Here is a 23,237-nt window from a genome sequence, read left to right on the forward strand (position 1 = left end):
GAAACAGTCCAAAGGTGGGAAACTGTCATTAACTATTTTGTTTGTTTGGTTTGATGGCACTGGTGATCATATCATCAGTGGAAGAAAGACACTGGTTGTCCACAGGAAGTAATATCAAAACAATTATTTAAATGGTTACCTATGATGATCTTTAAGCTAGTATTTATCACCAATGTCTTCAAGAGGGAGAAGTGGCTTACTGAATTTTAATTCTAGGCATGATAAACTGGTACACCATGTTTATAAACTAGAAAAGTGGAAAAAGTATATGAAATAGTTGCAGATACCAGACAGTATAATCTTTGAAAAAGATGTTAATGAGATGAGCCACATGATAGTTAAGGCTTTCTTATTGAAGGTACTTTCCAAATCATGATTCAGAGAGAGGAACCCAAAGAGATTATGATGCCCTTACTGATAAGAGGGAACGGACTGGAAATAGAGAATAGAAAGTACAGAGAAGCATCTTGGAGACCAAGGAACTTAGAAAGAACTGAAGCACTTTAAGGGCTCCTCAAGTCTCCGGGTAAACACCAAGATATTCATGTGTAAGGTGAAATGACATTAGATTTGGGGGAAATATATATGTATATATTTATTAATTATTTTCATATATATATGAAAGACTCTCCATATATATGAAAATTATATATATGAAAGATTCTCCATATATATGCATCTCTCTCTCTCTCTCTCTCTCTCTCTCTCTATATATATATATATATATATATATATATACACACACATACACACACACACACACACACACACATATATAAAAGACTCTCCATGTTGTAAAATGAATGAATTCCTGGAGCTCATACAAGACTGGGAGATATTTAAGTTCCAACCATCCACACTGGAAAAACTGTAGTGAACACCTAGGTTCTTAGGAGGCAGTTCCAAAGGGTTATACCTTGATAGGAAAGCTAAAGTGGTTCCAGGGTAAAGGTTACTATAGGCTCATAAGTAACTACCTGCCCAAACTGAACACTCCTTAAAGGAAAGTAATGGAATCCAGACACTGAACAACAAAATATTAACAATAATTAGCACATATTTTTTTAAAATACAACATGCAAAGCAACAGCAAAATGTAACCTCTAAGCAAGAGAAAACAATGACCAAATAGAAACAAACGTAAATGATGGAGAAGCTGGGGTTAGCAAAAGTTAGACACAGAAATTTAAAAGAACTATCATAAATATATGAAAAGATTTAAGGGAAAACATGAATATAATGAGAAATTGAAAAATTAAAAGAAACCATTATGGCTGGGAAAATTACTTAACATGTACAAGTTCTACAAACTGACAACCACAAAATGTTGCTGAGAAAAATTAAAGATGACCTAAGTAAATAAGAGCTATCAGATGTTCGTGGGTCAGAAACCTCAATGCCCCTGAAATATCAAATTGCCCCAAATTTATTTATAGTTTGAATACATAAATCTATAATATATAATATCTCCATAAAATCCCAACAGGAAACTGACAACCTGGCAGGAAGAATACAAGACCATAGTATTGTACAATTAGCCACTTGTCATCGACTAGGGAGCTTAATGAATGAAAATTTCACGGTCAGGGCTCAAAACAAAGGCAGAAGACAAGGGAGAGTTTATGACAGGCTAAGAGAACTACTATTCTCACAGCTGCACATATGCAGCTTAAATAATTCTATGGGTTGTTGAATTTGACAAATGTTGTCACAGACTCATCAGGTCTTTATATGGAAGTTAGGACACTGAGGGGAAAGAGTAGGTCCTTAGGAACTGGAATAGGGTCATCTGTGTCAATGTGAAAGAAATCAAATTGCTTGTCCTTCAAATCTCACTTGCTTGCCTTTGCCCCCTCCTCCTCCTTTCTGAGAACAGCCGAACAGTGCTGTGTGCTTGGAGGGACTGTACTCATTGATGCTCCTCTAAATATCTTGTGTAGGGTGAGGATAAACCAAAAGACCTTCCTGTGTGCAATATTTCAAGCCGTATAACTTTTTCTCACAAAAAAATCCAAAGGGAATCTGCAAATTCTGCTTCTCAAAGTCATTCAGGGGCCTAAGCAAAGGGAGAGGCTCTGCTGTCCTCAAAACACAGCTTTCAAAATGGCTCCGGCTGCTGCCTTTTTAAGTCAGCAAAGTACAAGAGCTGAGGAAACTACCAGATAAGGGACTCCTTCTCAAAGGGTAAGACAAAAGTTTCACACATCACTTCTGCTCACATTCCACTAGGAGAATTTAACCGCAGGACTATACCCAGTCACAGGGGTGCTGGACAACACAGTTTCTGCCATCAGTGTTATTAATGAATTTTACGTGATTCTATTTTCATTCCTAGCCAACCCATCAATGAGTATACACACTTTTTTCAAAAGTTTTTTGTTAGATTAATGCTTCACTCAAAACAAATACATCTTTGCCAATATATCTTTCTTTTGGTGACTCATAAAAGGATAGTCACTTGTATATCTCATGAATTAACACATATTACAAACAGTTACACTAATATCCAAATATAAAACAAATCTTCTATATTTCATAATTTGTTCAATGACTTTTTCCTCAGAAATTTCTAGCAAGGTTTTCCACAGGGGTCCTATCCAATCAATGTCATCATTGCTACATTGTGTTTTCTACATTATGACAGCAGGAAAAACAAATGTTCCCCAAATGGGTTGATGCTTTTTATCTTTTACTAACAATATCAAAAGACATTTATCATTTGATGATTAGCAGTCGATTTTCTAAAATTTTGGAAAGTAACTGAGCATGATGAGTTTTCAATAAAATGCTGATAAAGTTGCAGATTGTTATACACAGGATTCTTAGTTTTTAAATAGTCTCACTAGTCCTTGTAATTTCATGTAATAACAGCTATTATATTTCAAGGTACCATATACATTTAGGGAAAGATGCTTAGTTAATGACAAGAGCCTTTGTGGGTCAGCGTGACATTGGTGTAATCTGCCCTACATGATCATTATTGGGACTGATCCAGAAGGTGAAGAACACCTTGACCCAGCACACATGTCAGGCGGTGCCATAGCACTGCTCCTGCTTGCCCCACTCGGTCATCCTCAAGACTGCTGTTTTCACAGAATATTTTAAGCCAGCATCTTTGAGAATCAGTTTCACCAAAACTAAACATAGTTCCTAAATCCATTTAACCCAAACACACAGATGGCAGCATCTCACAAAGGGCCATGAGCAAACAAGAGTACAAGCCCCAGGAACAACCCTACTTATTTGGACCATTCCTCCCAGATCCATTTCTAGTCAGTGTACCAAATAAGGAGTAGGGGTGCCAATAGCAATCTTTAGGTATTATCAATAAAGTTAATTTCTCAGTACTTTTTTTTTTCAACCAAAAGCAAGAAAATCACAATACTTTTCCAGCAACTAATGCATCATCTAGTGTCCCCCAGGGGTGCACACCATCACCCCCCTTATTTCAAAGACAACTACATAACAGAGTTTAGATGTTATTTTGTCAGCAACTGAAAAGCTCAAAACACAGATAAATTCTAATTGTTTATAGCATCAAGAGGCCTAGCTTGGACATACTTATTAGATAGGTGAAGATGATGGATGCCAGCTCTGGGTCCTTGAGATAAACCTCTTATTCCCCCACACATGCAAGAGATGAAGTAAGGGTAGCCATAATACCAATTCTTAAACTCTCTCCTTTGCCCCTGTCTTGTTCACTTCATCATCAGAGTCCTGAGACCTTAAACAGCAACTTGGGAACTCCACTAGGCATCTACCATCTAATTGTCATGGGACTCTGATTTTTACTCTATATTGATCAAATGAAATTTTAATGTGAACAGGAATACCTTTAACCCAACTAAAGAATGAGGGGAAGGAGAAGGAAATGAAGAATACTCCTTAGCGGACACTGGTTAAAATAAGGAATTCCATACCCTTTGAGTACTGAACAACAACAAAAAATAAAATAGCTTAAAGTGTCTCTTTGTTCAGCAAATATTGAACACATTGAAGTCATCATACTAAAAGATACAGCTCAATACTGGTTAAGGAAGAATCACTCTTCACAAATTGCACTGAGGAAAATCAGGCATGTACCTGTAGAGCTTTCTCAGTGCAGTATCACAATCACTCTTCGGACAGGTGGACCAGAAAACCCCAACTATGCTGTTAGTCCAATGGTGTAATCTAGAGCTGAAGGCAATCTCTTGGATTCCAGAGAATACCATACATGGAGGGGAGATACAGGCTCATCTCTGAGTACCTCTGAGTACTTAGGTTTAAGGTTGTGGATTCCTTGAAACTAAGAAGTCATCAGGAAACAAGCCCCAGGTGCAGACACTATGAAGACACCAAGTGTCACAGGAATCTCTCTGCACCCACAGCTTACTCTCCTTTCCACAGAGGTGCTATTTCAGCTTACCCAGTTTCTATTCCCTACTAACGTCATCCTGCTTTTGGCCACCATGGCTGCCCATGTCACTGCCTTATCAGCATGCCTTTTAAACAGAAGTACTTAGTGATAGATGGAAAATTATCTTAAGTCTGTTCATTTAGTCCCTCCATTACTGACCTCCTGATATGTTCAACGCAACACTGTCTTAAAGGTAGAGAGGAAATAAATAAATAAATAATTAGATTTTTATCCTTACACCCTAAGACACTAGAGGAGAAAGATAAAAGAGTGTTCCCCAAAGCAAAAAACACCAAACAACCTGACTGAAAAATGGGCAAAGAACTGAATAAACATTTCTCCCAAAGACTATATACTAAGGGCCAATAAGCACATGAAAAGAACACTAATGTCGCTCATCACGAAGGAAAAGAAAATCAAAACCACAATGCAATCAGACTCTCATACTGATGAGACTGGTTATGATCAAAAAGAAAAACAAAACAAAGCTACTGTTGGCAAGAATGTGGAGAAATTAGAACTTCTGTCCACTTGTTGGTAGGCATGCAAAATGGTACAGCCACTGTGGAAAACAGTACAATTCCTTAAACAGTGAAACATAGAATTACCACATGATCCAGCAACTCTACTCCTGGTACACACCCAGAAGGATGGAAAGCAGTGTCTTAAAAAAGTAACTGTACATCCATGTGCACAGCATCATTATTCACAACAGCCACATGATAGAAGCAACTCAAGAGTACACTATATATGAACAGATCAAGAAATGTAGTACACACACATAACAGAATATTATTCAAACTTCAAAATGAAGGAAATTCTGTCATATTCCATAACATGGATGAACCTGAGGCTACCATGTTAAATTAAGTAAACCAATCACAATAGTAGCAAATACTGTATGATTCCATTAATATGAGGTAGCTATAGTTGTCAGATTAATAAATGAAGAAAGTTTCCAGGGATGGGGGAGGTAGAGGTGGGAAGCTGTTGCTTAATGGGCACAGAATCTCAGTTTAGGAAAGCAAAATGATTTCTGGAGATGATGGTGATGGCTGTACAATAATATGGATATACTAATAACACTAATATGTGCACTTAAAATGATGACAGTGTATTTTACCACAATATACACACTCACAGTATTTTCAGTGTTAAAAAGTTCTACAAGGAAAACTGAAGACAAGTACAATAGGGAATGCTGGGGAGGTTGGAAGAACATTTGGAGACTGGAGGGTTTCCTCAGCACTGCAGATCATGTCAGAAGTAGAGTCCTAAAGAGGACTGACCCTAAAGAGGCATGACCTGGGATTCTGGGCTTCTTGTAGGCTGCTGTAGTTTAGATGATGAACAACCCCCAGAGAACCATGGTTGGTTCACAGGGTTGTGTTATTGGGAGGTGGTAGAACTTGTGCCAGGTAGGGTTTGAAGGAGATATTTTGGTCACAGGGGACATGTCCCTAAAGGAGATGGTGGGACTCTAGCCCTTCTTCTCTCTTGCTTCTTGGCCATGAGGTGAAGGTTTTGCTCCACCACACACTCCTGCCATGATGTGCTGCCTCACCACAGATCCAGAGCAATGGGACCAACCAATCATGAACTGGAACCTCTTACACTGTGAGTCAGAACAAGCTTTTTCTCTTTACAAGTTAATTATCTCCTGCATCTTACTATGCTGACAGGAAGCTGACTAATACCCAGGCAATGATATGAGCAAGGGTAAGGGTCACAGTGAGATGAATTCTGGAGCACTCGTGCCAAGGATGGTATCTTGCCTTGGAGATGCACAGAACTTTGGGCTTTCCCTGACTCCCACCCTTGGGATTGCAAAGGGGTAGGCAGCATCTTGGTCTTCACAGTAGGATTCATGATCTACTGGTGCATGGAAGGTGTCTGTGGGTGCCCACCAGGAACTTGTTAGGTCTTGACAAGTGATATCTCATATTCAACTGTTATTTTTATATCAAATCACTTCACAGGTTACTGATTTCCTTCAGATCAGCTCCTACTCCTGATCTCGTCAGTGGTTTTAGGTCATGATAAGGTGGGAACATGGCCATAAAATACTCAGAAAACCATGCTATTCAGTCCTCCATGAGCTCGTAGCACTGGGCAATTAAGGGCTTATGTATCCTAGTCCTTTATAAATTTAAACAACTCCTAATACTTGTGCATTAGCCTTTTTTGTTTGTTTGTTTGTTTCTTTATTTGTTTTTTGAGGTTTCTACTAGAAAAAAACATCCAACCTACAAATCCTTTGTAAACTATACTGGAGTTCACCACAGTGTAAATCATACAGGTTCATTCACTCATGTACACACTTCATATTTAACAATTAAAGATAAACCAGATTAGAATTATCTCATTTTAAATGCTTCATTCTAGGTGAATGAAATATAATCACGAGGCAATTTTCTAAGTTTACTATTTTGATGTTTCTGTTTATAAATACAAACAGAAATCAGACACAGTAGTTCTATAGTCTTTTTCTAGAAAAAGAATAATCTCTGATTAATAATCATAATAGAAAAAATAAAAAGCTTAATAAACTTTTATCAATACAACTTTCAAAAAACTACTTACATCCAAAGAGTCCTCCTTCAATAGGATAAGGGCCATATTCTGTGACACCAATCGGCAGGAATAGCCTAAGAGAAGAAGGGACAACATGTGAATTTATCGTTCCTCCTGTGGGTTCCTAAATTCTCAATGGCTGACCGAATTCAACCCCCCTTCTTTTGTCTACCTTATTACCATTTTAAGCCTATTGGTTCACACAGAGGACTAAGGCAAGGATGAAGGAACCATAGCCTGAATTGAATTTGATTCCTGCAGACAGTGTGAATAGAACTGACTAAGAAGGTCTTTCTAACTAATGGCTAAAATAAATACTTGTCAATTTTCTGTGGATTTCTCTTTATCCTTGTTATCCTTGTATAACATCAGGATAAGCCTTAGATTATCTAAAATAACAGAAAACACTTTAGGAAGACAAATGCTATCCAATGGTACTCCTAAATCAGCGTAAACATGCCTACTGAAATAGCAAGTTCCTTTGTTTCCTTTTTAAAAAGTAAGTAATTCTCGCAAGTTTCAAAGGAATAGCATTGTACATAGGGGGAGCCACTCTTCCTACCAGGAGTTCAAAGTAATTCCCATTTCAAGAATTAAATCTGAGTTTGAAAAAAAATAAAGAAAAGAAAAAGGTTTGTTTGAAACAAAAGTACTCCTAAGTAGTATCAGTAATTTAGAGCTTATTCTTAAATAGTTATCTCTATACCTTAAGAAAGATACTTTCTTCTGTTTTTCCTTCCAGGACAATGACATATTTCCTATGAAGCGCTTTCCTTCTCAGTGGTCACTCACAGACCAAGATAGAACACTCCCCTGATTCCTCCCCTCGAATTCACAGGCTCTATGGGATGATGTGGCTCTAGATGCCACAGTGACCCTTGTGACTCTCGGGGCTCCCCACATACTCTCAGAGGCCTGAGCATCGACAGGTACCTTTTACCAAATGCCACCTCCATTCAGCTTACTGAGAAACAGCAAGAAAAGAATCCTACCCCCTAAAAAACCAGTCCTCACAATCATTTTTTTTCTCAACATCTCAAGATAATATACTGATGATTACAGAAAAATGAAACAAATCACCAAAGTGTAGAATTTTAACCTTCAAGTAAATATGTGACGATTTCAAAGAAGGGCCTTAACCAATCCTGTGCAGAAGGTGGGAGGCAGGAGCTGAATTCTCCTTGCAGAACATCTATAACATCCATTCTCAGAGATGATGCTGGGTTGAAGGGGGAAGGGAGGCATGCATTTAACTAGTGGACAAGAAACCGAGGTCTTCATGTGTGTCCCTTCCTGCTCATCAGGTCTCTTTTCATCTCTAGGAAACCCAACAGCAGGTACAAAACAGAATTCAAGGCAGATGAAAATTAAGACCAAGAAAATCCTTTGTGGGTATTGTCTGTCTGTTTCTTTGTTTGCCTGGGGTGGTGGGGGGGGGGGCGGATAAAAATCTTGTACTTATTTACTTAAGAATGTACAGTGTCCTTCACTCATGATTGTCATTTGGAATATCTTGTAAAGCACCTCAGAACACAAGTTTTAAAGCACAAAATTATAACTTTTAATCCAAATATGGTTTTATAAAGTCATATCAAAAAAGATAAGCATCCAGGATATTTAACAATAGCTATGTCAAAGAAATGAGATTATTTCTCTTGTTGAAACCACCGCATGTTATTTTTAAAACTAAAACAAACCAAATAATGTAAAATCACCATACTACATGGGTAAATCCTGTTAGATTTTAAAAAGGGCAGGAGGACAAGAAACATTTTGTATATATTTTCAAGTCAATTTTAGTAACAGTTATGAGTAAAAGTAAGCTGTTCCCAGAACGCCATTCAAGTTTCACATAGAAGCCCTGGATAATCAAATTCTTTGTTTCCCATTAAAATTTTTCACTCCTATAAGTTCTAAGATTAAGCCAGAAGGGAGGACTACATTTTTATTTTCGCTAACAAAAGGGGATATTGCAATTTTAATCATTTTCCTCTATGTTAGGCTTACTCTTCATCCCCAGAGACTTCTAGGAACTTCATGCAATATTGACTGTTACAAATTTAGTATAACTAATGCAAAAGGATTTACTGGTAGTATTTTATTTGAACAACAGCTGCAGAAGCGAGCTGTAATTTTTAAGCCCTAGCTTTCTGCTTTATTTTATATTTTGCAATTTAAGCAAAATGCCTTTTGACAACTGAAGCTACACAAAGATATTATGGAAAAACCCTAAGTATGTTACTAGCCATGGTAGGAAGAGGGCAATAAATAAAACTACTGACACTTTCATGAATTCAAATATACAAAGCTAAAAGCTTCTGAGAAGAAACAGATTAAGCTTTTTTTTTTTTAATTTGGAAAATGAATCAAGATTTTGCTAAGAGAATTATCACATACAACACTTGCCCTCGACAGACCATGGAAGTTTAACCCAGTTAATTGCGACTTAACTAATGTAGCAAATCAAATTATGTCAATCCAAGTTTGGTGTGCTTGATTTCTAATGTTTTTGGATAAAATGAGATCAACTCTTGGAGAAGATCCAGGTATATGGAAAGTCAATCCACACTTGTAAATTGAGGTCTAGCTCTTTAATCTCGCAATCTAACAAGATGGCCATAAAATGACTGAGAGGAGAACCTCTGGGATTTCACTTTTTACCACAGCTGAAATTAACAGCACACTACAAAAATGTTCAGTCTTTCTACTACCTGAGTATAATCAACATTCAAAGAAACTGAAATATTACAGAATCTATGGTACTTAGAGCAAGACTTGATTTAAAGACAATAAAATAATTCTGCCCACCACACAATATTACCAAATCAAATTTCCCAGCTCTCTCAACCAGTGTCATATATTTTTTGTAAGCTCATATTGTCCAAGGTCTCTAAATCCGGATTTCTCTGGAGACATTTTTGTAAAGGATAGGAACAATTTATCCTTACTAACTGCATCCTGGGATCCCATCAACCCAGCTACCCATCATTGTGATTCACTATGGTGCCATGCTCAATTTGTTTTAAATGTTTTCACAGAGAATCTGGTCAACAATATTTGAGTGTGAAGGGATGAAAAACATTGCCAGACACCATGAATAGATGACAAAAGATGATCTCTTAGGCTAATCCAGGTGGGGTCAAAGAGATCCAGTCCAGAGACCTCCATTATCCAGAAAGCCAAGAAGCTAAGGATTAATCAATGAAACCACATTGGTGGACACCTTCCTTCCAGATCCTCAGACCCTTCTCAGAACCCTTGACAAAGAGAAGAACACACTGCCTCAGTCCTACCTCACACACTCCTCTCCAAACTGGGCCATCCTGACCCATTTTATGCTCTACCATTTATTTTTTTAGTTTTGTTTATTTATTTATTTTTTTAGAAAATCTTGAAGGCTCAAGTTTTAAAACTATCTCAACTATGAAGCCTTTTGTAACTCATACATTTTTCCTTCTGGAAAGTGGATCTCACATGTCATGGTTAAGTGTTCTGACTTAAGCATCCTCACACCTGTGTAACCTATGCCAAGTTACATCATCTCTCTGGCTTCAATTTGATCTTTAGAGAGGGGATAATGTGTACACCTCCATGGGCATTCAATCAGAGTCCTCTGTAAAGGACTTAAAACAGGATCTGGCACATTACAAACCAGATCTACTAGTACCTATTATAAAAACCAGTTTTTCTCAGTAGCCAAACTACACAATTATTATTTTCTCATCTATTTCATTCCTTAATTTGTCTTCTAATTCACTCATGCCCCAGATGGGGTATATAAATTCCCAAACCTATATTGGCAACAATGTTAGCTACAAGTAATCAAGAAATACAGGTCTGAATTTTCTGTGAAGAAAGATAGTTAAAACTGAGAACACTGCGAGGATGTGGGGAGAAAGGTACACTCATACATTGCTGGTGGGGCTGCAAATTAGTGCAGCCACTCTGGAAAGCAGTATGGAGACTCCTTAGAAAACTTGGAATGGAACCACCATTTGACCCAGCTATCCCACTCCTTGGCCTATACCCAAAGGATTTAAAATCAGCATATTACACAGATACAGCCACATCAATGTTCATAGCTGCTCAGTTCACAATAGCCAGATTGTGGAACCAACCTAGATGTCCTTCAATTGATGAATGGATAAAGAAAATGTGGTATATATATACAATGGAATATTACTCTGCCATAAAGAATGATAAAAATATGGCATTTACAGGCAAATGGATGAAACTGGAGAATATCATGCTAAGTGAGATAAGCCAATCTCAAAAAACCAAAGGAAGAATGATATTGCTAATAAGTGGATGAGGACACATAATGTGGGGTGGGAAGAGTGAGTGTTAGGTTTAGAGTTAGGTTTAGGGAGGGGGGCAAGAATGGAGGAAGGAAGGACTGTATAGAGGGAAAAGAGGGGTAGGAGGGGTGGGGGAAGGGAAAAAAATAACAGAATGAATCAAACATTACCCTATGTAAATTTATGATTACACAAATGGTATGCCTTTACTCTATGTACAAACAGAGAAACAACATGTATCCCATTTGTGTACAATAATAAAAAAATAAATTAAAAAAAAAAAAAACTGAGAACACTGCTAGTGTTATAACTGACACAATCCAGTTTCACCTGAGAATGGGGACTTGTCTTCCTTTTAAGAAGTAAGGCAAAAACAGGCTGAGCAAGCAACCTACTTACTCATTCTTCAAAAGTAAACATCTAAACCAATCTATATATATAGACCATAATATATTAGATACAGTAATAATAAAATTCATTCAAAAAACTTTTTAAAAAACAAACATATAAGACCATAAGAAATGTTTATAAGTATCAATTAATAGGTAATAAAATACAGGGACACTGGGAGGACTCAGAGGTCCAACTCAGAAATGGTTTGAGATGAAAGCTATTTCTAACTTAATGACTTTAAAATGGAATACACACTAAGAATTCATTCTCACTCATCCCACATTCATTAGAAAGAAATATAGACTCTGAAAACTCCACATCTAGTGTACAATTCCTTAACAGGTGTCTTATCCAGCGGTAAAAAAGAAATGACAACTACGTGATTCACAAAGGTCACATCTGAAAATTCACTTTAGACTAGTGGATGCCAAATTTTTAAGCTAAAAAAGAAAATTGCCAACTCCCCCAAAACATGGCTCGTTAGCATAAATTCAAGCACAGCACTGTGGGATTCTGGCAACATGCCAGTTTCAAATAGTAAAACCCACAGGCAAGATGATAGTCGCCTGACAGTCTGTCTACACAAAACTCATTGGCTCGTAAGAGACACAAATATCCTGGAACTTAATGTGACTAAGCATATTTAATTTCCAAGGTATAAAGGAAAAGTTACATTTTAAAAATAACTTCTCCAACTCTGATTTATACACACACAAGCAAGCTAAAGGAGGCCAGTGACCCCAAACACCAAACATAACAAGTGTCACCAGATCTAAAGATGAACTTTTATGACATGTGTCACTAAGAAAATGCTGCCAATTAAAAGTTTAAGCATCAACAATCACAAAACATCCCAATTTCAGAGACTCTAGAATGTAAAAAACAATGCACACATTAAAATGAATGAAATACAGTACCAATCTCCCAGGACTTCCAACTCAAAGTTCAGAAAATGATTTTTGCAAAAGCTATATGAAGCCCCTTAAATAAGCCCTGCACCAGAAATCATGAGTCCTGAGATCTAGTAAAGGTTGGGCAACCTTTTCCAAAACTTTGAAATCTGAAATGCTCCAAAATCTAATTAGATTCAGATTCTACAGCATTTTGGATGTCAGATTTTTGGATTAAGGATGCTCAACTGGTAATATCAATGCAAATATTCCAAAATCTGAAGAAGAAAAAAGCAAAATCTGAAACACTTCTGTTCCAATAATCTGGGATAAGAGATGATCAATCTTTACTAGTTTGGTTTATAAGTAGAGTATAACCTTGACAGATTGAATTGTTTCTGTGAGCTGTAAAACTGTTCACATGTAAAGACAGAACAGAGAGTTTTTCAGAAATCTTGAGGTAGCATGAATAGCACTAGCCACTCTTCCAATTTGCTCTCTTTCCCTACATTGTTCTGGAAATAGAAGTATCAGATACTTGTTCTTCTCAACTACCTTATGGACACCCTAAAAGGTACATTAGATACCCTAAAATATACAGTGTTATGGGAGATGGATCAAATGATTGATACTACCAGAGGCTGAAGGTCTATATGACTAAAAATCAGGCTTAAACCCCATCCTCCATCCAGAGCATGACCGCATGCTGCTGATAGCTGCCACCTGTGGTCTGACACTGATAGTCTAATGAAATGTCTAGATGTACATGCTTTCTTGAGACTTCTGCATCATTTGTAGGCTCAACAGATATCCTAAATGAGAAAAGACACTTAATCCCTCAACATCACCTTGGGTTACAAGCTTGAGTCTTGAAGGTGGAATAAAGAATAATTCAGACAAGGTTCTTTCAAAGAACACCAATTCCCTAGCTGTTAGAAACATACTGAGTAACTTCAAAGAAGAGTTTGAATGTGACTGATACACTAGATAAAACATGAGCATAGAAAACTTCCAGGATAAATATAAGACTTTGGCAGAGTCATCTGCTTGTAAGTAGAAGGTTTTATCATCTAGTGGTCTAGAGGAATATTCACCAAGAAAGATCCATTAAGAAATATCTAATGGACGTGACTGTTTCTGGTACCAACAGTTACACATGTTACTTCTTTTCAAGAGTACAAAATAATAATCATTACTCTAAAAAAGATGTTTGAATAGGCATCAATTATCTCATAAGAACCAGAGCAGCTCAGCAAGCACAAGCAGAATTTTTCTTTGCAAGTAATAATCAAGTTGTACTTTCTGGGTTGATTTTCAGTCCTTTTTTTCCTCATAATGTTTATTCCAAACTGAGTTAGAACCAAACAGACTCAGACATAACAAAACAAACAAGCAAGGGAAGGACCTATGTGCTCCCCAAGGGCAGGGTGATGTGGCTGAGAGGTGCACCACCAGCTTCCCACAGCATACACAATGAAGTGCTTAAGGAAGTTAAGTCTGAAGCTAAGGGCAAATATAGTTCTTTGATCAAGCACGAACACACAAAATCTGGGAAACTAAGAAAGGTTATCACTGTTGCTCAATTTTAACTTGAGAGAATACACCTACCTTTTTCATCTTGCTAAGAAGAAAGAAAGCATAAGTATTTCAGGGCAGTAGTCAACTTGGCATGTGGTGTATGAACAACAGGGGCCATGGATCAATAGCAGGAGTTTTAAGACAAATTTATACAGAAAATAACACATGAAGAACAGATCTATATACTCATTCAGAAATACAGAAGCCAAAAAGCAAATGTGTCATCCTTCATCTATTAAAATATTACTGACATATCATCAAAGGACTATAACCCTGGTATTTTATTTCCTAGCAGCAACAATGGGTCTGCAGTGAAATGTCATCATGCTCTTGTTCAAATCATGCATATGAATGACATCCAGCACAAACTCAGGAATAAAGTCTATAGCTAATGCTTTTTAAATTGTTTATAAATCATATATGACTCTCTTGTGACCTTAACTTCAGTTGTCTGCTAACCTAAATTGCATTTTATTAGCAATATCCTTCATAAAGGACATGTCTATTTAAAAAAAAAAGAAACTCATTCCAGAGGGTAGGTATTGTCTATAAACAAGTTTATCTGAGAGAGAGAGAGAGAGAGAGAGAGAGAGAGAGAGAGAGAGAGAGAGAGAGAACTAATTCAAAAGAGCAGGTTTTAAGGAAAGAGGCACAACTGGACTAACTTGATAATTTTCCAAGGAGACTACTCTGAAGAGGACTACAGTCATATACATTCACAAATTTTTTCTCCTAAACTAAACTATGACACAGTCTGTTCCCACAAAGACACTGCAAGTTACATAATCATTATGTATTCATTTTATCACATATGTACCAGGTCTTGTTATACCATATTGACGACTAAATAATCAGATAGCTTAAATATATTTCAAATCATCAAAATTATAGATTTTTAAGAAACTAGTAGCTTCAACTTCTTGTCAAACTTAAAATGTCCTTCTTTAACAAAGTTATTCTGATTTAAACCACCTGTGATTTAAACTTTCATCTCTGTGATGCTCTCCTACCAGTCAAAACGGAGAAAAGAAAGCTGTAATGTTCTCAGAAAAACCCACTGACTATTAAAATCATTAAAATTGGTTATAATTATAAAAATAACATATATTTAAATCTAGTTAAAACATGTTCTCTTAGTCTTTTTTTTATTTTTTTAAGGTGCTGGGGATAGAACCCAGAGATGCTCTACCACTGAGTTACATCCACAGCCCTTTTTATTTTTTATTTTGAGACAGGGGCTGTTTCCCAGGTTGCCTAAAACTTGGGATCCTACTGTCTCAGCCTCCTGAGTCACTGGAATTATAGGTGTGCACTGCCATACCCACCTCTCTCAGTCTAAAATTTTGTGAAGAAAGCAATAAGAAATTCAGTTTTCAACTACATGAATGTGTTTAATTTTTCAGGAAGTTATAATAGTTTGAATGTTTATAACAAGCAGATAATGGTCCTAAAAACACTTCACTGGATTTGGGTAAACTTTCCCTGGCCCTGCAAACAAAGAGTTCTATAAAATATCATCTGTCAATATAGTTGAGCAACACTTAAATATGTCTGTAAGACACTAAAAAACATAATCTAAAAACCAGCATCCGGAAATTATTTTTAAAATTGATTACCTATATTAATTGCAGTTTCCTGTTTGTCTCCTGTCAACACCCATATTTTAATATCTGCCTTCAACAGAGTTGCTATGGTCTCTGGAACCCCAGCTTGAAGACGATCTTCTATGGCTGTGGCTCCAAGCAACAATAAATCCTAGGTTGAAAAACATCTTCATTAAAGGCTAATTCATACTTGAGAGCAACATTAATGACAAAACTCTGACAAAAGAAAGGCAACCTAAATGTTCAGAGACAGTTAACTTAAATCCTTTACACTAAACCCACATTTGTAGCTCACTGATATATGGGTGTGGGGTATTTCCAACACAGGCAATCAGCACCTATCATTCATTCATTTCTTGGCACATGGGCATTATGAAAGAAACAATCCAGCAGCAAACCACATGCGTAAGTCAGCCTGAAGACACTAACAGTACACAAGTTCTCCATTCGCACTCTGCTCATGCGCCAAGTATGATGTTTTATTTAATATGTGAGATGAACTGATTCTAGATGGCATACTTCTTTGGCAGTATTGGAGTAAGAAACCTGTAATATTAAGAATTCAACAGCTAGAGAAGAAAATATCAAAGTATCTTAAGATTGTTATCCCCTGTAGTCCTCTTAAAGGATCAGAAAGGGTCAGCTCCCGCTGAGGATAGGTGTGGATGTGTGATCTACTGTTCACCACTTACCTGCCTCTGCTGACTCTCTCCATAACATAGCAACTCAACCAGATTATGAAAAATCCACTATCTCATGAGCATCTACCACATGCCTGAATGGGCATGAAACCTACTTACTTTTTTCTGATTCTAAAAGTAATTTTAGATATTTCCAGTATTAAAATAAGTTTGACCTAAACTTCTCTCCATGTTTGGATTAGATAATGTCTGGCCTAATGCAGACTTAATACATAGTAAACTGTAACCTACCCTAATAACCAAGGAACTGAGTCTCAGCCAATCACAGCAGTTGAACTTCCAGTCAATTAGGGGCTGAAATGTGACCATATAAAGCAAATGCCAACTACCAATTGCTATCAATCAGGTTGATCCTATGTCATTTCCTTTCCTCTGAGTATAACTAGAACCTACACATAGGATGGAGTAGGCCATTCTGAACCCTCCTTTTCTGGTAGTGCTGCTCTGTTCTAGAACCTCTTCTTTCTCTAGGAAACTCTGTCAAAGTTAATTCAGCTCAGGTTTTGTTTATTTTTTTCTACCAGTACACCAGGACAAATGAACACTTGAATTCAGTTCTAGTCCTACTCAGATTCCATAAAATAATTTAACATAAACAGCTGAATATAATATTCAAAAATTGAGCATAAAACAGCAAAGGAGAATTTTAAAACCAACAAAGGGATGAAAAAAGTAGAGGTGATGGCTTGGAAGCCATAGAAACTGCAAAATGAATGGCCCAAATAGCTGCTCAAACAGAAAATGTCAAAACTTAGTTCTGAAGTTTGAGAGAATCCAAATAAGTAGAAAAATTACCTAATATCTTCAGAAAACTGAAAAAAAAAATAGCAACAACAGAAAATTAAAGTCGTGAGTATGGAGTCAAACTGTAAAGTGTAAATGCTACTAGAACAAATAAGCGTGAGAAGTATTCATATTTACAACATAAAACCAGCCTAGAGAACATTGTGATTGCTCATGTAACTCAAGAGGTTGAGCTAATTCATTAAACCTCATCTTAGACAAAACCAGAAAGCCACTGATACTGTGTTTTGACCTGGTATTTCTTAAGATATCATTAATGCTTAGCTGACATGGTTAGACTTTTGAGATAACCCATGAAAACTAAATGTTGCTTTTGCTTCTTAAAGCAAAGAAAAAAGTATTAAAAGCTATTAGTTCATTTAAAACACAAGAAGAGAAAAACATCACAATACAGCAAAAAGATTCCTGCTCAAAGACTTTGTTCAGGAGGTAGTTAAGTCCTTCATTGGGCAAATGAGGACTATTTTGTGTGTGGTTACCTTCTCAATGATCTCGTAACACTCTTCTAACCGCTGAGTTCTATCTTTCAATATGATGCTGGCTTCCTTATAGTCTTTCAGCCACTCCTGATAATCATCCTCAGAGAGATCAGCATAGGCCACACAGAGAGTCCGCAAGCCTGCAAAACAGCCTCTGGTAAATGGGGACAAGACGGGTCTTTTACCTGCTAGGGGATATCATGTGGCTCCCTTTTATAAAAGCATGCCCCCACCAAATTAAAGAAATCATCTTCTTTTACAACCACTAAAATTTAAAAATTTGCACACCTACAAACAGAAATTTTAAAACAACTTTACTATACTGTAATGCAAACCATCTCTTCTATAAGTTTGAGTGCATAAGAAGTCATAAAAATGAATTTTCAACAGCAGAGGAACATAGGAGCTATGTATGATCCATGTGCAACAGGCAGGAATCAGCAAGGAGAGAGGCAGGAAACTGGCTAAAATAACTATCCTAGGTTGCAGTATGTGTGTTGGGGCATGTGCCTGTAAGCCTAGAGACTTGGGAGGCTGAGGCAGGAGGATTGCAAGTTTGAGGCCAGCCTCAGCAACTTAGCAAGACACTGTCTCCAAATCAAAGGTAAAAAAGTGCTGGAGATGTGGTTCAGTGGGTTTAATCCCTAGTGTGTGTGTGTGTGTATATATATATATATATATATATATATAAAGCCCAATGTGCTATCACATGAAAGATTCAGACTTTCAGGCAGCCATGCCCATGTACATCCATGTATGTGTGCACACACAATCGTGTATGCTTGCTTGTGGCCACAGGAGCACACTGTGTTAGGAAAAGAGTGGTCAGCACTGAAGCAGGGCTCCAGTTTCATCACATACACTGGCAGGAAAATCTGACATCCATGCTTTTAAAGCTTCTAGAGAGCCCTTTCCTACTCACTGTGGGTTCAGTGAATTATTCCCTTAAGTCATGGATAAGCCAGTACCATAAGGATAAGAAGAGGACAGAGAAACAAGCACATGAGTTTTTCTGGAAAGGAACTAACTATAAAGCCATGTAATTGGGGACAAGATGGGTCCTACATGTGAGTTAGCCTGTGTCTCCTGCTGTGCTGCTGGTTAACAAGTTAGCAGCGTCACCTACAGAGAACTGAGTATGGACTTTGCCACTTATTTGGTCACTGCCACAGGCACAGAATGTGGCAATGAGAGGGCAGGGGTAGGCACCTGAAGAGTCTCCTGTGAAGCAACCCAAGTACTGCACAAAAAAGACACATCTATTTGGAACATGACTGCTTATCCAAGCATCAGACTCCAATGCTTGAGAGTACCGCTTTGGTGGTGAAAAATAAAATTTCCAGTTTTTGCTTACCTTCTGTGGCAAAATATTCCAGATGGCATAATGTTTCTTCCATGTATTTTGAGTCTTTTGAAAGTCTTTCCAAAATGACATTATCCTGTAAAATAGGGAAACATTCATTGTGACTGGCAAACCCTTATTCAGGAAGTCTTCCAGTCAATGTGCTAAACATGGCTGGGTTTTATTAGTGTTTATCTAATGTGCATGAAAATACTTGAGTGGGCAAGTAAGTGTAGAGCTCTTGGCTGGGCTTGGGCATGAGCTTTGGAGCGGGGGAATTGGGGTATGGATGTGTCCAACAAAACCAAAATCTGTTATGTATCTTCAAAGTCAAACAAAAACACATTAAGGAGGACCCTAGGAGCCAGGAGACTAATGAAGGATACAAGAGTGCCTACATTTACACACATCTGCAAAATTCATATCCTAAAGTGTATATAGATTGAGTATCCCTTATCTGAAATGCTTGAGACTGGAAATGTTTCAGATTTGAGATTTTGGAATGTTTGTGTATACATGAGATATCTCAGGGAAGAGACCCAACTCTAAACATGAAATTTATTTATGTTCACATACACCTTACACACACAGCCTGAAGGTAATCATATACAGTACTTTTACTGTGCCTGTATTTTGTCTGTAACTCATGATATGAGGTCAGGTGTGGAATTTGCCACTTGTGTCATACCAGTTATCAGTGCTCAGAAAGTTTTTTATTTTAGCATATTTTAGATTCAGGGTTTTCAGATGAGGAATGCTCAACTTGTAATATCTTTATGCAGAAATGGAAAAGGTGAGATACACAGCCTGTTACCCAAGTGCAACCCTGCTTGCTAACACCAGAGATGCTCCTAACCAGGAGCAATGAATCCAGTTCTAAAAAACATGTGGTTTGACACAGCTCATCTGCCCTGGAGAGGGCTGAATGCCATAGATAATCCATCAAATATGTTACTCATTGCATAGTCTCAGCATGCATTTTTTTAAAAAACTAGTTTGGTTTGGGGGAGTGGTTTGAAAGAATTAAATTCTATAAAAATAAACCTTTGCAGCATTTTCATATTTACACTATTGTATGTTTATATTCTTCCTCTCTGCCAACTCATACTGACCCAAAACTTGCTGGAGTACTAAGAATACAACAGTAAAAAATAAACAAAGTTTAAAAAGAATATCATATAGCCAGGCATTGTGGCACATTCTCTGTAATACCAGTGACTTGGGAGGCTGAGGCAGGAGGATTGCAAGTTCAAAGTCATCCTCAACAATTTAGTTGGACCCTGTCTCAAAATTAAAAAATAAAAAGGGCTATATGTGTAGCTCAGTGGTAGATCACTCTGGGTTCAATTCCCAGTAACTTCCCCACAAATAAATATTTTGTAAGGACATAGCCTCAAAGACCTTAACTTAAATTGTTGCTCTATAAAAACAGAATTCTTTTATGGGTCCAAATACAATGCCTTCAGAAGTACCATTCAGTATTCATCCTTAAAATGCTCTAGTTATAGTGCACTTAAGTGATATCACCTTTCCCCGACAGTTGGTAAAAATTAGAAAGATTTTCAACAGACCACTGATCCTAGTATAGTATCATATTCTCAACATAGTTTTATAAAATAAGCTTAATAATGCTTTCCCTCAACCCATAAGACCATCATTTATCAGGATATAGTTTTACAAATAAAATTGATAAGCAATGACATCTTTCCTTAGAGACAACACCTTTGAGTCTGGTTACTGAAAGGGAGACAGGACAAAAAGACCAATCTATGAACCTGACCAAAAGGAACAATAAAAATTTGGTCAGACATGTATACCACCCCTGTACCTATACAGCTCTCTATGAGGAATGAAAAATAAAATACAGTGGGTAAGAAGACTAGATGCTAGGAAACCCAACAAAGAGTATTGAAAGAAGATTCTCGCAGACCACACAAATGATATTTAGAGAATCACAAAATGATGGTGGTAAAACTGGAACTAAAATTCATACTCCAAGAATGTTTGCAGTGTGATACACTGAGTTGCTATTTCTGAAACCAACTAGTACTAAAAGGAGACTTTTCATTAGCCATCTTTGCCACATCTCCCTGAAGCACATTAGCTTCAGAAGTGACCTTGCACTACTATGTCAGGCTCTTTACCTAAAAGAACTTCTCAACTCTGGGCAAACAATCAAGGAAGGATAAGGCAGCAGTGAGAAGCCACAACTAACCAGATGTCCACCAAGAACGCACTACCTGAGGCCCTTCCCAGTGATACTTACAGCCCCTTTACAGTAGAGTCGAAGTTGTCCTGATGGAGTTCGGACAATTACAGACATTCTTTTTCTCTCACTGTAAGAGTTAAAAAAAAAAAAAAAAAAAAAAAAAAGATTGTCACTATCCTGTTTTATAGGACCTCTGTCCTATGATTGAATGCCAATCAAAACAAAAGCAGGCAGTCCTAAAATTAACCAGGCTTCATTTTTCCAGACCTTTTCCCTCAAAATAGGACTTTAATTGTATACCTCTTGCTCTTTTCATTTAAATCTAATGGATATAAATCTATTTCTTGTCATGCTGAGAAAATTCACTAGCACCGTTATTTGCAGGAGAGGTAGAAAAGGAGAATTCTTTCATGGGTTCTGTGTATCTAATTGGCTCTGACAATACTCTCTAAAAGTATTCTTTTTCTATTTTACAGTTCAAAAACATCCAGTAAGCCCAGTAAGAGGTCAAGTGGAAGGTTCAATACAGAGCAATTTAATTCAAAAGCTTCTCAATGTGTCTTCTTTTAAGTGGAATGGGAAGAAATTATGAATTTGTAGAATGCTCCTGATTTGGCACTGCGGTAGTCTCTCTCCCCCTCCTCAATGAAGCCTGGATGTTTCCTCACATATCTCTCATCTCATGGTCCATCCCCACTTACTTAGCTTCAACACTCCCACTGCCTAAATTCCTCTTCTTCTTTCTCTCTACCCACCCTGGCAGTCTTGCCTCATCTCCCACTAACCCTCTGAAAACCTACCAGGCCCCCAGGCCACAAGACTCAACATTCTCCTTCCTGTACAGTCTGGTCTAAGCCTTGCTAATGCTCCATCCTTCTGAAACATACCCCAACTGGGCCCCAGACACCCATTTCTGTGGGCTTTCCACTTGGTGATTCCCACTGGAATCTAAACTCCAAAGAATGGGGACTTCATCTCTTCAGCTCTGTATAAATTCCCACATTCTGATCCACAGTCTCTCTCTGACCTAGATATGCATTCTCTCACAGCTACTAGGAATTGAGCACTCTTAGCAAAGTTATCTCACTCGTGTTTCATTTTCTCAATATATGAAACAGATTACCACCAATTACTCCAAAGGAGTATTATGTAATTAAGTGGCATCAGGAAAAAAATGAGTCAATTCAAAGGTAACAGAACCACAACTGTAACCACAAATGATCTGTTTCCTCTTACTCCCCCACTATCTCTCGTAAATATATCCTCATGTCTCCATCCATATCCACCTGTTTTCATCTAACTCCCTTTTCTCTTCCTTATCTTACCATTAACTGCTGGTCTCAGTTAATGCAGCCCCAAAGCTTTACAGTTCCCAACAAGAAACTTTCAGAGGCACAAAAAAGTCTAAAGAGACATCTTGTATGTCCCCAGCCTCCACACACACCTACATACACTACCACTTCATCAACCATTTTTCATCTCTCCCATTGCAAATTCAATATCTGACCCATCAGCACTCAAGCTTGAAGTTCTAAAACTGAAGGCTAGGCCTGGAAAATATTTTCTCTAACAGGATAAAAAAAAAAATCAAACTTTATCCAACAGCTTATAAAGCAAACAGGGCAAATAATTTGTGAATCATTTAACAAAGATTACTGAAACCCCATCTAATTTCAAAAACAGGAAAAGTTGCTTTTGAGGGAGTAACAAAACTTTGCTCTTATATTGACAGCCCAAAGTTAAAAAGTGAAAAAGAAATAAACATTAAGATGTGGCTCCTACAATCTAGCTATTGTGAACTGAGCTGCTATAAACATTGATGTGGCTGTGTTACTGTAGTATGCTGATTTTAAGTCCTTTGGGTATAAACTGAGGAATGGGATAATCTACATCGTGTACAACCACAGAAATGAAATGATATACCCCATTTGTGTACAATGAATCAAAATTCAGTCTGTACACATAA

General features: G+C 37.4%; 1 protein-coding gene across 1 annotated transcript in view; it reads right to left on the reverse strand.

Annotated features, from left to right (window-relative positions):
* Nucleotides 1-23,237, reverse strand: part of Atp8a2 (ATPase phospholipid transporting 8A2) — a 651,599-nt gene that overhangs the window by 410,514 nt on the left and 217,848 nt on the right. Inside the window, exons 20-24 of the mRNA XM_047553899.1 lie at nt 21,329-21,398; nt 19,075-19,159; nt 17,721-17,860; nt 15,749-15,887; nt 6,983-7,047 (exon numbers count right to left, since the gene is read on the reverse strand). Coding sequence (XP_047409855.1) covers nt 6,983-7,047; nt 15,749-15,887; nt 17,721-17,860; nt 19,075-19,159; nt 21,329-21,398 — 499 coding nt within the window. The remainder of the gene's footprint in view (nt 1-6,982; nt 7,048-15,748; nt 15,888-17,720; nt 17,861-19,074; nt 19,160-21,328; nt 21,399-23,237) is intronic.

Source organism: Sciurus carolinensis, chromosome 5 (assembly GCF_902686445.1).
Source record: "Sciurus carolinensis chromosome 5, mSciCar1.2, whole genome shotgun sequence".
Classification (NCBI taxonomy): Eukaryota; Metazoa; Chordata; class Mammalia; order Rodentia; family Sciuridae; genus Sciurus; species Sciurus carolinensis.